The sequence below is a fragment of the Octodon degus genome, unplaced genomic scaffold (genome assembly GCF_000260255.1).
Source record: "Octodon degus isolate 3935 unplaced genomic scaffold, OctDeg1.0 scaffold00036, whole genome shotgun sequence".
In the NCBI taxonomy this organism is placed as follows: Eukaryota; Metazoa; Chordata; class Mammalia; order Rodentia; family Octodontidae; genus Octodon; species Octodon degus.
The window spans coordinates 11,139,900-11,151,606 of NW_004524612.1; the positions used below are offsets into that span (position 1 = coordinate 11,139,900).

At 45.4% G+C, this 11,707-nt stretch overlaps 1 protein-coding gene across 2 annotated transcripts; it reads right to left on the reverse strand.

Moving 5' to 3' along the window:
• Nucleotides 1-6,227: 6,227 nt before the first annotated feature.
• Nefl (neurofilament light) lies at nt 6,228-11,448 on the reverse strand. Of its 2 annotated transcripts, none has more exons than XM_023714729.1 (4): nt 10,309-11,448; nt 9,229-9,353; nt 8,532-8,851; nt 6,228-7,971 (listed from the first exon to the last, which is right to left on the reverse strand). In XM_023714729.1, the coding sequence occupies exons 1-4, from the start codon at nt 11,353-11,355 to the stop codon at nt 7,832-7,834; spliced, it is 1,632 nt and encodes a 543-aa protein (XP_023570497.1). In that variant the 5' UTR covers nt 11,356-11,448; the 3' UTR covers nt 6,228-7,831. The 2 variants fall into 2 exon arrangements, with proteins under 2 accessions (XP_023570497.1, XP_004630727.1); XM_004630670.2 differs by having other exon boundaries at nt 7,405-7,974.
• Nucleotides 11,449-11,707: the final 259 nt, after the last annotated feature.

The window sequence follows — 11,707 nt, forward strand, 5'->3', positions numbered from 1 at the left end:
GTTTTCTCTCCATGTGACTCTCCTTAGGCACACTCTACATCATCGATCATTTTCCTCTTTGACCCCATAATCTCCTTGATCAGAAAATTTGGGACACTACTGAGTGTACTAATATTGTTTAGACAAGATATCATGTCTGCATCTTGTCCTCTGAATAACCACTACGAGGACAACAATATGCAATGTATTAATTATTGCAAATGTCCTACTAACCTGTTTTGAAACTGTTTCATTGCTATTTTTTTCTCACTAAAATGAATTTTAAAAAATTTTGTAAAGAAAGTAATCACACTTGCTGTGTTCTAATTCCACAGTCAGGCAGGCCTGGGAGTGGCCAACTGCATGGGGGACAAAAAGGGAACAAGCCAAAGTTCTTGATGTCCCCAGGTACTGCTCCCAAGTCGCTACAGGGACCCTTTGGGGGCATGGCACACACTCTGAGGTCACTTCCCAAGACACTCATAAAGGGAAACCATTCTCGTGAAGCTCTGCATTTTCAGAGTCCTGGGTGCACTCTGTATCTGTCCGCAACACGGGGTCTCCTCCCGCCCATGGGAGAGGTGCATTGTGCTGTAGCCTCAAAATCGCCCCCTGAGCTCACATGTCTGACACCAATTTCTCTGCTTTAAATTGCGTGAATGATTTGTGACTGAGAGCTGTGAGATTCTTCAGACACATTGCTCCTTTGTGTGAATTCAGGAAGGGTTAGAGGGGAGAGAGAAAGCCAGTGTGTGTGTGTGTGTGTGTGTGTGTGTGTGTTCTATGTGAATGTACTAAAACAGTGGAGTTTTCCAGTGAATAAATTATTAGAAACAAATGAGTCAAAATGATGAGATCCTTAATTACTTTCTCTCAACCAGGTGTACGTAGTTTTCAATGAGGGTTTCTACCTTTACTGGTGGAATAAATGGAGTAAAAGAGAAACACTGGCTTTGCTGCATCTAAGCATCATGCTAACTGTTTTAAACCAAGTATTAGGGAACAGTTGATGTGTCACATGAAACTGTAAAGGAACAGGAGAGTTAAAGATTAAAAACCAGGCCAGAGCAGCTGCCACAGAGTCCAGACCTAAGGACTGTGTTCCCCAAAGCCTGCCCCATGTGCACTCCCAGTTACTTTTCATTCTAAGTCCAAGATGGCCAATCTTAAGGATCAGCTGGTTGTGAATCTACTTAGAGAGGAGCAGCTGTCCAGAATAAGAACACGGTTGTCAGGGTAGAAGCTCTTGGCACGGCCTGTGCCAACAGGATCTTAATGAAGGACTTGGCTGATGAATTTGCTCCTGTTGACATCATGGAGGACAAACTGAAGGGAGGGATGATAGATGTCCAACATGTCAGCCTTTTCCTTAGAAACTGTCTCTGGCAAAGACTATAATATAACCACAAACTCCAAGCTGGTTATTATCACCGTGGGAGCATGTCAGCAAGAGAGAGAGAACCATCTTAATTTGGTACAGTGTAATGCGAACATCTTCAAATAAAGTATAGTCCCAGCTGCAAGTTGCTTGTTGTGTCTAATGCAGTGGACACCTTGGAAGATATGTGGTTTGGAAGATAAGTGACTTTCCCAAGAACCATGTTATCGGCAGTGGTTACAACCTGGATTCAGCCTGGTTCTGCTCCTTGATGGGGGAAAAGGCTGGGCATGCACCCACTGAGCTGGATCCTCAAGGAGCAAGGAGATTCCAGCATCCCTGTGTAGAGTACCATGAATGGTGCTGGTGTAGCCCTGAAGAATCTGCACTCTGAGTTAGGAACTGACAGGGATAGGAACATTGGAAAGAGGTTCACAAACAGGTGGTTGACAGTGCTTACAGACTGATCGAACTGAAAGGCTACACATCCTGGGCCGTTGGACTGTGTGGCAGACTGGGAAGAAAGTATAATGGAGCATCTGAGGAGGGTGTGTCCAATTTCTACCATGATTAGGAGGCTCAGTGGAATCAAGGATGATGTCTTCCTTAGTGTCCCTTGTGTCCTGGGACAGAACGGGATCTCTGATGTTGTGAAGGTGATTCCGATGCCTGAGGAAGAGGCATGTTTGAAAAAGAGAGTGGATACCTTGTGGTCAATCCAGAAGAGCTGAGGTTTTAAAGTCTTCCAATATCACCACATCACTGTCTAGGCTACAGGAGGGTTTAGTTAGAATTGTTCCAGTTGTCCTTTTGATCTGATGTGTGGTTGAAGCAGTATGGTTAAGATGGGCTGGGGAAAATATGTTTCCCAAGGTTAAAAATAGATATGGTTCACAAAACCTCACAGTTTTGTCCTGATACCAGATGGTATTATACTTGTAGTCCTGGTTAGTATGAAGCAGCCCAGCAGGCTCCAGTCACTCCTCAAACAGTGTGTGCTACTCTGTTACCCAGCTTCACCCAGAAAGGTCAGCCTTGTCTGACCTTTCCACAATTGGTTACAGTTTGGGATCCAGTATATAAACCCAATATTGCTTGCTTTGTGCATAACTTTTAAGGGATTTTATTTTGTGAATGCATATATATTATATATGTATTTATTTATTACTCTACAATGTATTTATTTTATTATTGCTCTACAATATAAAAAGGAAAGATCTACCTGTGAACAGTGCAACCCAATGTCACACCAACTATAATACCAAATAAATCTTGAATAATACCTACTGTTAATGTATTGCAATAATAAAAAAAGATTGAAAACCAAAGGATTGCTAGCCATCATATCATGTACAAAAAATATCTTTAATGTCCATAATAATCTGAGCCTCATCTATAATTTCTCAGGATTTTTAAAAATCAAATTGCACTAAGGCAAATTTTTATCAATATACATTTTTCATTTAGTAGAAGTGTAATGGTTTAAATCAAGAATGTGCCTCAGGAGCACATTCTTGTGCTCAGGGCTGGGCTTTTGGAAAGCAATTGGACCATCTACCTTAGGAGTCAGGTCCAGGTTAGAGGAAGTGTTGGTCCCCCTGATTGGCTGCTCCTTTGTCTTCTTGCTGCTTCCTGGCCTCTGTGAGGTGAGCAGCCTTCCTCCACAATGCCTCTCTGCTATGCCATTTCCTGCTTTGGGGGCAACTGACCATGGGCTGTAGCCTGGTACACAAAAGCACCTCCTCCTCAGATTGTGGGTGTTGGTTATTTTGCCCAAAGGATAAAGAAAGTGGCTAAGATGAAAAGTTTCTCATTTAAACTTGAGTTGAAACCCAAGATATTAAAAAATAACTAAGGTACTAACTGGGATGGGTTGGACTACAACAAAACAATACTCATTATTACTTTGTCATGACATAAGTCAAATATTAGCTCTACCGTATTTACCCCAAGTAACCACTGAGAAACATATTTCATTTCAAACGAATCACTGCAGGAAATCTAAAGCCTTGGTGTACAGCTGTAATTCTTCATAGAAAATATACGGATATATATATCAGGATTTATTAATTTGTATATAACACCCTTTGAACACATACTCGTAGTGAGGGGAACGACTAAAGAACTACCCTAATAAAAGATCACACATGAACATGTCCATTAGATGAAGATAATAATTGCCAAGTATCTATAATTTTCATGAACATGTTCTTAAGCTGAAATTCATGATCATAATAAGAATAAGCACAGTGATGAAAAGAGAGTGGAAAAATTGGAATTGTTTCAGAAACTCTAGAATGTCTGCTTTACAGTCATCAAAGAAATAATCACAGATCCAGCTGTGTTGTGGTGACCTCTGGTGATCTTCCCTTTGTAGTATTTAGGCCGCTGTGCAGATCCCTACCACACTGACTCCAGCAAGAGAACACAGTGGCTGGTCACTGTGCACCACTTTCAAGGCTAGGTCATAGGAGACACTGTATCGTCTACTTTTATTTTCTCTACAGGAGGCCAGGTGCCATGCTGTAAGATGCCCAAGCAGCTAGGTAGAAGGGTCCCCACTGAAAGGAAATTGCCAGTCACATAGCAAGTCACCTTGAAATAGATCCTGCAGTCCCTCTTGGGCCTTCAGATAACAGGGACAACAACTGGCATCCTAGCATCCGGAAATTTTTTTCCTCTCTATATGTAATGCTTGGCTCCTGCCTTTCAAAAGCATGCAGTTAAGGGGAAGGATTAACATATAAATATGAATATTCAAAGGGACAAAAGAGAAACTTGAGCATCCCAGGTAACTATGTTGGAGCGTTGAGAGTTTATCTATCATCCTTAACTTATAAGTGATACAAGAACTCTGTGTGTGTTCTGATCGATGTGTGCAAATTCCACATTCTATCATAAAACATCTCTGTGGAAGCAGGCACATGGCCAAGGGCAGCCAGTGGTGACAGATAGTTCCAAGGGGGCATTAGAGCTGGACTCTGAGGTCCGAATCCCAGCCCTGCCACTTGGTACAGCCATGTGGTCTTGGTTGAGTCACCTAATCTTAACTATTCACCTGTAAAATAAGGATCATGATCATGCTAAATTCATAATATTGCATATATAAGGAATGGCCGAGTCCATTCAGATACTGCAATGAGACTGGTTCCTGAGACGCTGGACACTGGTGGTGACAGCACTGGAATCTCCATGGAGGTGGAAACCTAACCAAGCTCATCCCTGACCAGTTTGATGCTAGGTATAGAACTTAACACCAAATTCAGCAACTTCCTGTAGGTGATAGATTTTGGTGAAAACATAAGTCATAATACAGAGAAAAACACACTTTCCCATTTTATCACTTAGCTTGAGCTTCTAAGCAGTGCAGACTTTGCAGGAAACTTTGAACCAAGACTGTAGATAGGATGAGACATCCAGCCCCCATTAAAGCTTTATGTGAATGAGCAATTACAGCCAGGCCAAGGATCAGAAGCTCAGTGCTTCATCACAGAGCAACAGTGTGTTGCTCGGCATCCTGGCTCGACACTTGGTTCTCCACGCACTCCAAGGCACAAGCTGAACTAGCACAGGTTATTGAACAATCTTGGCTTTGTGGTCATCCTGCAGAAATGTTACTCTATCAAGAACTTTCATTTGACAAACAGACAGTGTACTTTTACTAAGGGAGTAGGTAGGCTAGATTCTAGGGATAAAATACTGAGCAAGAAGATCAGAGCCCGGGGCCTCTGAAGGTCACCCAGTGGGGGGTGGCAGATGTGTCAAGACATCAGAATGTAGGTGTTGATGGCAAGGAGAAAAGTCTTATAAGCACACATAATGGAGATTTGACCTGCCAGAACAGGGTAAGAAAGACTGCCTATGGAATGAGGCTTAGAAGTCAAGGTCAGAATGATGAGTGGGACCTGGCCAGCTTGATGGAAGGTGGGAAAAAAGATGAATGTTCCAGAAAGGGGAACCAGAAAAAAAAATTTAAAGACCTATGACCTGCTGGAGAACTGACCACAGCGGCTGAAGTGCAGAAAGTGAGGGGCAGGGGATAGATACAGGATCAAGACCCAAAAGTAAGTGGGGTCAGGTCCATGCACACCTTGAAGATGACATCAACGATTCCAGCTTTCATGTTAAAACACACAGAAAGTTCATGGAAGTTCCAGCCAAATAGCTCAGAGGATTACAGCACCTGAAAGCAGAGGCAGGGGTTGGGGTTCAATCCCCAGACCTGCCGTGATGGCCCTAGCCCTGGGGCGTGCTGAGACCGTGATGGAGACTGAGAGTGGTGGTGCACGCCTGTAATCCCAGCTCTTGGGAGCCTGTAAACAGGCAGATCACTATGAGTCTGATCTAGTAGTGAGACCCTGAACATCCTGTAGACCCTCCCCTAAAATACAAAGAAAGAAAGAAAGAAAGAAAGAAAGAAAGAAAGAAAGAAGAAAGAAAGAAAGAAAGAAAGAAAGAAAGAAAGAAAGAAAGAAAGAAAAAAGAAAGAAAGAAAGAATTAGTGGAGGGTTTTAATCAGGGAGTTGCCATACTTGAACTATATGTTGATTGAAGGGGAGAAAGGGTGACACTGAGAGAGTCCCTGGGGTGGCAGCAGTGTCAGGGGAGACTGGCCATAAAGTCAATAGAAGAAATAACCAATTAGACTAGAGGAGTTAAGGAAAGGGGGATGTGGTGACATGTGGGGTTGCACCATTTATAGAATGCGATGATTGGAACTGGGGCCCCTGGGAACAGGAATGGTGATGAAGGATTCAACTTTTGAGGGGAACAGAGCAAAAGTGGGTGCTGGCCACAGTATCAAATTTGGGGAAAATTTTTAAAAAGACTTCAAAGACATGTAAGTTTTTAAGTATTTTATTATGGCACACAGGATAGAGTATGGAACAATGTTCTTGCTTCAACCAAGCGGTTCTCAAATCAGCCAGCTGTTTCCATGGGGCTACTCACTTTTGCCACATAGCTTGCACCTGCCTGAAGCTGAGCCATGTGCATCTGCATTTAATGAGCATCAGTGTGAAAGCTTGCTTTCTGAGGAGACACCTACTCTTTACAGCAGTGCAAAGGGATCACATAACTTGCAATTGAGACCACTTTGGTTTCAGGTGAAATTCATAACTTTCAAAGGTCATCTGCACAACAGATATTTAACAAAGTTAGCAGACAAAGCAGTTTAAGAACAGAAGCAGAGCAGCGGAGAGACAATAATTTAATCTATATTCCATACCAAAGGCAAAGGTACGAGCTTTTATAACTTTACAGTGGACGCGGACAGTTTCAGGTGTATTTTATGCAATGTCCAATCAGTTACTGAAATCCAAGTACTTTCCAACAAAAACATGCAGAGCAATGCCAGTGTAACACACATATTCTCTCTTCCCTAAGTGGCTCTTAACAATTTCATTATTGGTGTCTGCAATTGTTTAAAGATTTAAAATGTGACACTAAGTGCTATCTTAGGCAGTAGAATTAAACTAACAGCACACTGAATCATGAGCTCAGGATTGCAGGCAACGTGCTTACGGTGGCAATAACCTTTGCCATCCTTTCTCCTCTCTAAATGATACATTGATCAAAACATTATTGCTTTTCATTATATCATGTACTCAGGTTTCAACTTCCGCCTGTATTTAGAATGCATTAGAACGTGGCTGTAGAGCTTAACATGTGGGATTCACATTCTACCCCCATTGCAGGAGCATATACCTGCTGTCCATGAAGGGTATATTTGTCCTATAATTTGAAAACTGTCTCCCTGAAAGTCACCTTTCCACACAATACAATGCATTTTGCCGAGTAAAGTATAGTTGTTCACGGGCTCACTCATTTCCTCATATTTATTATCAGTAAAATTTTGAGGGAAGAGATTTTATAGTTATGACCTAGCTGTACTATCCCTCAAATTTTCCAATCAAAGAAAGGTATTATAACTATTAAAATTTTAACTTTTAAAAAACAGACGGTCAATATTTCACTCATATATTGTTTATACTGGTGCCGTATTTAAAGGTATTTTAATTAAGTAAAAAAAACCACAGCAAGAAATGTCATTCAGTGTAACTTTATTTACTATTTATTGCACATAACTTGAGGTCTTTAATTTCTAACCACCCAAGGGTCAAAATACTATCTTTCCATGGAGTTTAACATTAACATTAGTAAGTTCATTTATTCGTGTGTTTCTTTTTTATTGTAAACATCTGAATGATTCACATTGCCAAAGATCCTGAACTCATAAGCGTGAACCATGCACAGGCTGGCAGCAAGCCAGAAAGCCACTCTGCAAGCAAACGGATACTCTGCATAAGAAGAAAAGTCATAGCACAACATTGAATGTCCAACCTAGGTCATCTCAGGATAATACGTATATTGACGTCTTAATTCATATAGGATCTGGAACTCAACTGGTTGGTTGGTGAAGAGGTTAACCGGATTTTGGGAGAATTTTTCCTGGAATAGTTAAGGAAAGGGGGCTCAATCTTTCTTCTTGGTTGCTTGTTCCTCGGTAGCACCTTCATCTTTCTTCTCCTCCTCATCAGCTTCTTTGGTTTCCTCTGCTTCTTCACCCTCCCCTCCTTCTTCTTCCTCTTTTGCCTCTTCAGATTCTTCTTTGGCTGCTTAAACACACAAAGAAAATTTACAAGATCCAAACCCAGGTTATGTCCAGGCAAGAGATCTCTGCTGAGGTTTTGTGAACTGCATGCCATCGCTATCAGAACGCTCACCAAAAACTGTCCCACTCCACTCTCCCCAAAAAATTTATTAACACAAAACTTTCCATGAATAACTTGCCAGGGGACTCATATTTAATTAAATGAGATTCCTCCCCTCTAAGACCTCATCTTAGTTCTACGATGTTTTTGGCATTCATTTTTGTTCTTTAGGACTTCGAACTGTTGGGTCAAATGGATATACTAATAAAAAATGCAATTATTATGTATCAATTCAAAATAAAACAAAACCAAAAGAAAGAAATGCTTGTCCAACTGCTTCACTTATAATAAATAAGTGCTTAACGAAGATATGTGGAATAGACGCAAAGGTATTATTAAAATTCTGAGATCAGACATGAACAGAGCACCTCTAAATGAGCAGGCCTTTGCGTAGCTCATGTACCTCCCAACCCATCTCCACACCCACTTTGGACTCTTGCAGGGATCTGTTCCCATCATACCTTCTTCCTCTTCTTCTCCCTCCTCCTCTTCACCCTCTTCCTTCTCCTTCTCTTCCTCTTCAGCTTCTCCTTCAGAAGGAGGCTCATCTTTGGCTTCCTCAGCTTTGGCAGCCTCGATGGTCTCCTCCACCTCAATCTGCTCCTCCTGGACGTGACTGGTGTAGTAGGAGGGGAAGGAGCGGGCAGACATCAGGTAGGAGCTGGACTGCAAACCGCCGTAGGCAGATCTGCCAAAGACCTGGGAGCTCTGGGAGTAGCCGCTGGTGATGCTGCCCACACTGGTGAAGCTGAGCCGGGTCTCCTCGCCTTCCAAGAGTTTCCTGGGGAGAGGGGCAGACAAAGAGTGGTTAAAAACGACATGAGAAGTGAGCTGAGTAACTCTCTAAGGCAACACTCACCACTGCCCTCAATGCCACCTTTAGAAGAAAATGCCAACAGAAGCAGGGTTAGGCAGTGTAATGTGGAGACTTAGTGACAGGATTTTGTGACTGGAACCAAACAAAACAACACTAATCAGGACTCATTATGACTTCTTATATACTTGCCTAAATTTTTTTTGAAAGAAATAATAAAACCTAACACTTCATAACTGTCAAAGAACTAGTCCTAAAGGATCTGACGGGGTCTCACTTGGAATGGAGTCTGACTTTCTTCCTGAGGCTTAATTAAGCCTGCTACCCTCCCTCTCTGCTGTCACCTGTATGCTGCAATCTCGATATCCAAAGCCATCTTCACGTTGAGGAGGTCCTGGTATTCTTTCAGGTATCGGGCCATTTCGCTCTTTGTGGTTCTCAACTCATTTTCTAATTTGTTGATTGTGTCCTGTTGGAAGATTAAAATAGAAAAAGCCCAGCATAAATCTCCACTGCTTTCATGGTAGTATAATACAATTGCAAAGGCTTGGCATCAATTAGAGCCGAAAGGCAAGAGCAAACCTGCAATGAAGTCTCCCCTAAAACTGCCTATTCACTAAAAACCTTTCATGCCTAAAATATCGAGCTTCATATGAAGCCTGAAAATAAAAGAAGTAAACAATGGAAAAATTTTTTTGAAATATTTTTTAGTTAATAGTCTCATGATCACCGTAAGATGTCTACCAATTTAAAAAATGATGGAAAAACTGTTTCTAACTCTTCTTTAGGTCAGAGTTGAGAAAATTAATTCAAGTGAATAGGAGAAAAGAACTACATTGTTAAAAATGATTTTCTTTAAAAATAATTTCTGTGCATCAGTATTTCTACTCTCCGGAAGATAAAGAACCTTTAAAAAGACAATCTACTCGTGGGTGTCACTAGCTGCTTTCCTCATAAGTGTATTCCTGGCTACCTGCATAGGGGTGGAAGCGGGAGGAACACGAGTCCTAAAGCACACTGGTTCAGAAGCCACGAGCACAATCCGCCATGTGTATCAACCAGAGGGTCCCACAGGTGCTGAGAGTCACTTGTGGTTGGTGCAAGTCCTCAGACAGGGGACCTAAGACTGCAGGCCTGAGGCAACGCCCAGCTTCCACTCCTCCCCTCCCCCACTCCACCCCCTTGCGGGGCTGGGTGGTTCTCCAGCAGAATACAGGCTCTGCACCAGGCTCAGCCCCACACTGCAGTCCCCCCCCGCCCCCAAGTGCCCCACCCCTGACACCAGTCCCCAAGAAGCCCAATGCTACCCCAGTAGTCGCCTGCAGATACCTCTCCCTTGGTGTCTACAGTACTTGCTGGGCGCACCCTCAACCCCCACCCGTGTAGGCCGCCCCACCCCCACTGGGTTCCGGCCGGTGCCATACCTGCATGGCACTGATGTCGGCGTTCTGCTTGTCCTCCAACTCCTGCAGCTGCTTCTCTAGCGCTTCGTTCATGCCCCTGCACGCTTCTATCTCCAAGGTCTTGGCCTTGAGCAGGCGGCGGCTCTCGGACACCTCGTCCTTGGCGGCGCGCACGGCGTCGGTGTTCTTGGCGGCGCTCTCGGTCAGCACGGTGAATCGGCTCTTGAACCACTCTTCGGCATTCTGCATGTTCTTGGCGGCCAGCTTCTCGTACTGCGCGCGGATGTCCTTGAGCGCGGCGGAGAGGTCGGGCTTGGAGGACACGTCCATCTCCACGGAGATCTGCGCATACTGAATCTGTGCCTGCAGCTCAGCGATCTCCTCCTCGTGGACTTTCTTCAGAAAGGCGATCTCGTCCATCAGGCTGTCGATGCGCTTTTCGAGCTCCGCACGGGCGAGCGCAGCCTCGTCGGCGCCTTTGCGCGCTTCCATCAGGCGGCCCTCGGCGTCCTCGCGGCTCAGCACCTCCTCCTCGTAGCGCGCCTGCAGGTTGCGCAGCGTCTCCTCCAGCCCCTCGCGCTCGCCCTGGAGCGCCTGCTTCTCGTTGGTAGCGTCTTCCGCCGCCAGACGCAGGTCGCGGATCTCCTGCTCGTACAGCGCCCGGAAGCGGGACGGCTCGGAGTGCTTCTGGCGCAGCACCAGCAGCTCGGCTTCCAGGACCTTGTTCTGCTGCTCCAGCTCGTGCACGCGCTCGATGAAGCTGGCGAAGCGGTCGTTGAGGTCCTGGAGCTGCGCCTTCTCCTGCGTGCGGATCGACTTGAGGTCGTTGCTAATGGCGGCCACCTGGCTCAGGTCGAGGTTCTCCAGGCTCGGCATCAAGGAGCCAGAGCTGGACGAGTAGCTGCGGCGCACGGACAGCGAGGAGGAGACCGGCGCGGAGTAGCTGGAGTACGCGGAGCGCGCGGTGCTGTAGCCGCTGCGCACGCTGGCGATGTGCACCCGGGGCGGCTCCACGTAGCGCCGCTTGTAGGAGGTCGAGTAGTACGGCTCGTAGCTGAAGGAACTCATGGTGGCGGCCGGTGCCCCTCCGGCCCGCGGCGGAGATGGGGGCCTAGAGAGAAGGAAGGACGGGGCGGAGAGGGGAAGGGAGGGTGGATGGCTGTGTGCGACTCAGCGCCGTCCTGCCACCCGTATTTATACACGGGAGGAGGCTGACGCAGCCTGCGATGGATCGATCACGGCGCGCCGGCCAGTGGGGGCAGCGCGCTGCAGCCAGGGGCGGATTCTGCGCAAAAGGAAAGGCGGGGGCGAGCGACGGGTGGCTGGGGAGCTGCGGCTGTGTCCTCCCAGCTTTGCGCGGAGTTCCTCCGCTGTCTCTGGGACCCCACCCCCTATTCATTCCCTTTCTCTCCTCGCCCAC

Excerpts from the sequence above, each read along its gene's own strand:
- Nefl (XM_004630670.2), bottom strand. The coding sequence starts at position 11,355 with ATGAGTTCCTTCAGCTACGAGCCGTACTACTCGACCTCCTACAAGCGG. Across the intron at positions 9,354-10,308 it reads CCGACATCAGTGCCATGCAG|GACACAATCAACAAATTAGA; the intron begins GTATGGCACCGG and ends ATCTTCCAACAG. Across the intron at positions 8,852-9,228 it reads ATCGAGATTGCAGCATACAG|GAAACTCTTGGAAGGCGAGG; the intron begins GTGACAGCAGAG and ends CCCTCTCCCCAG.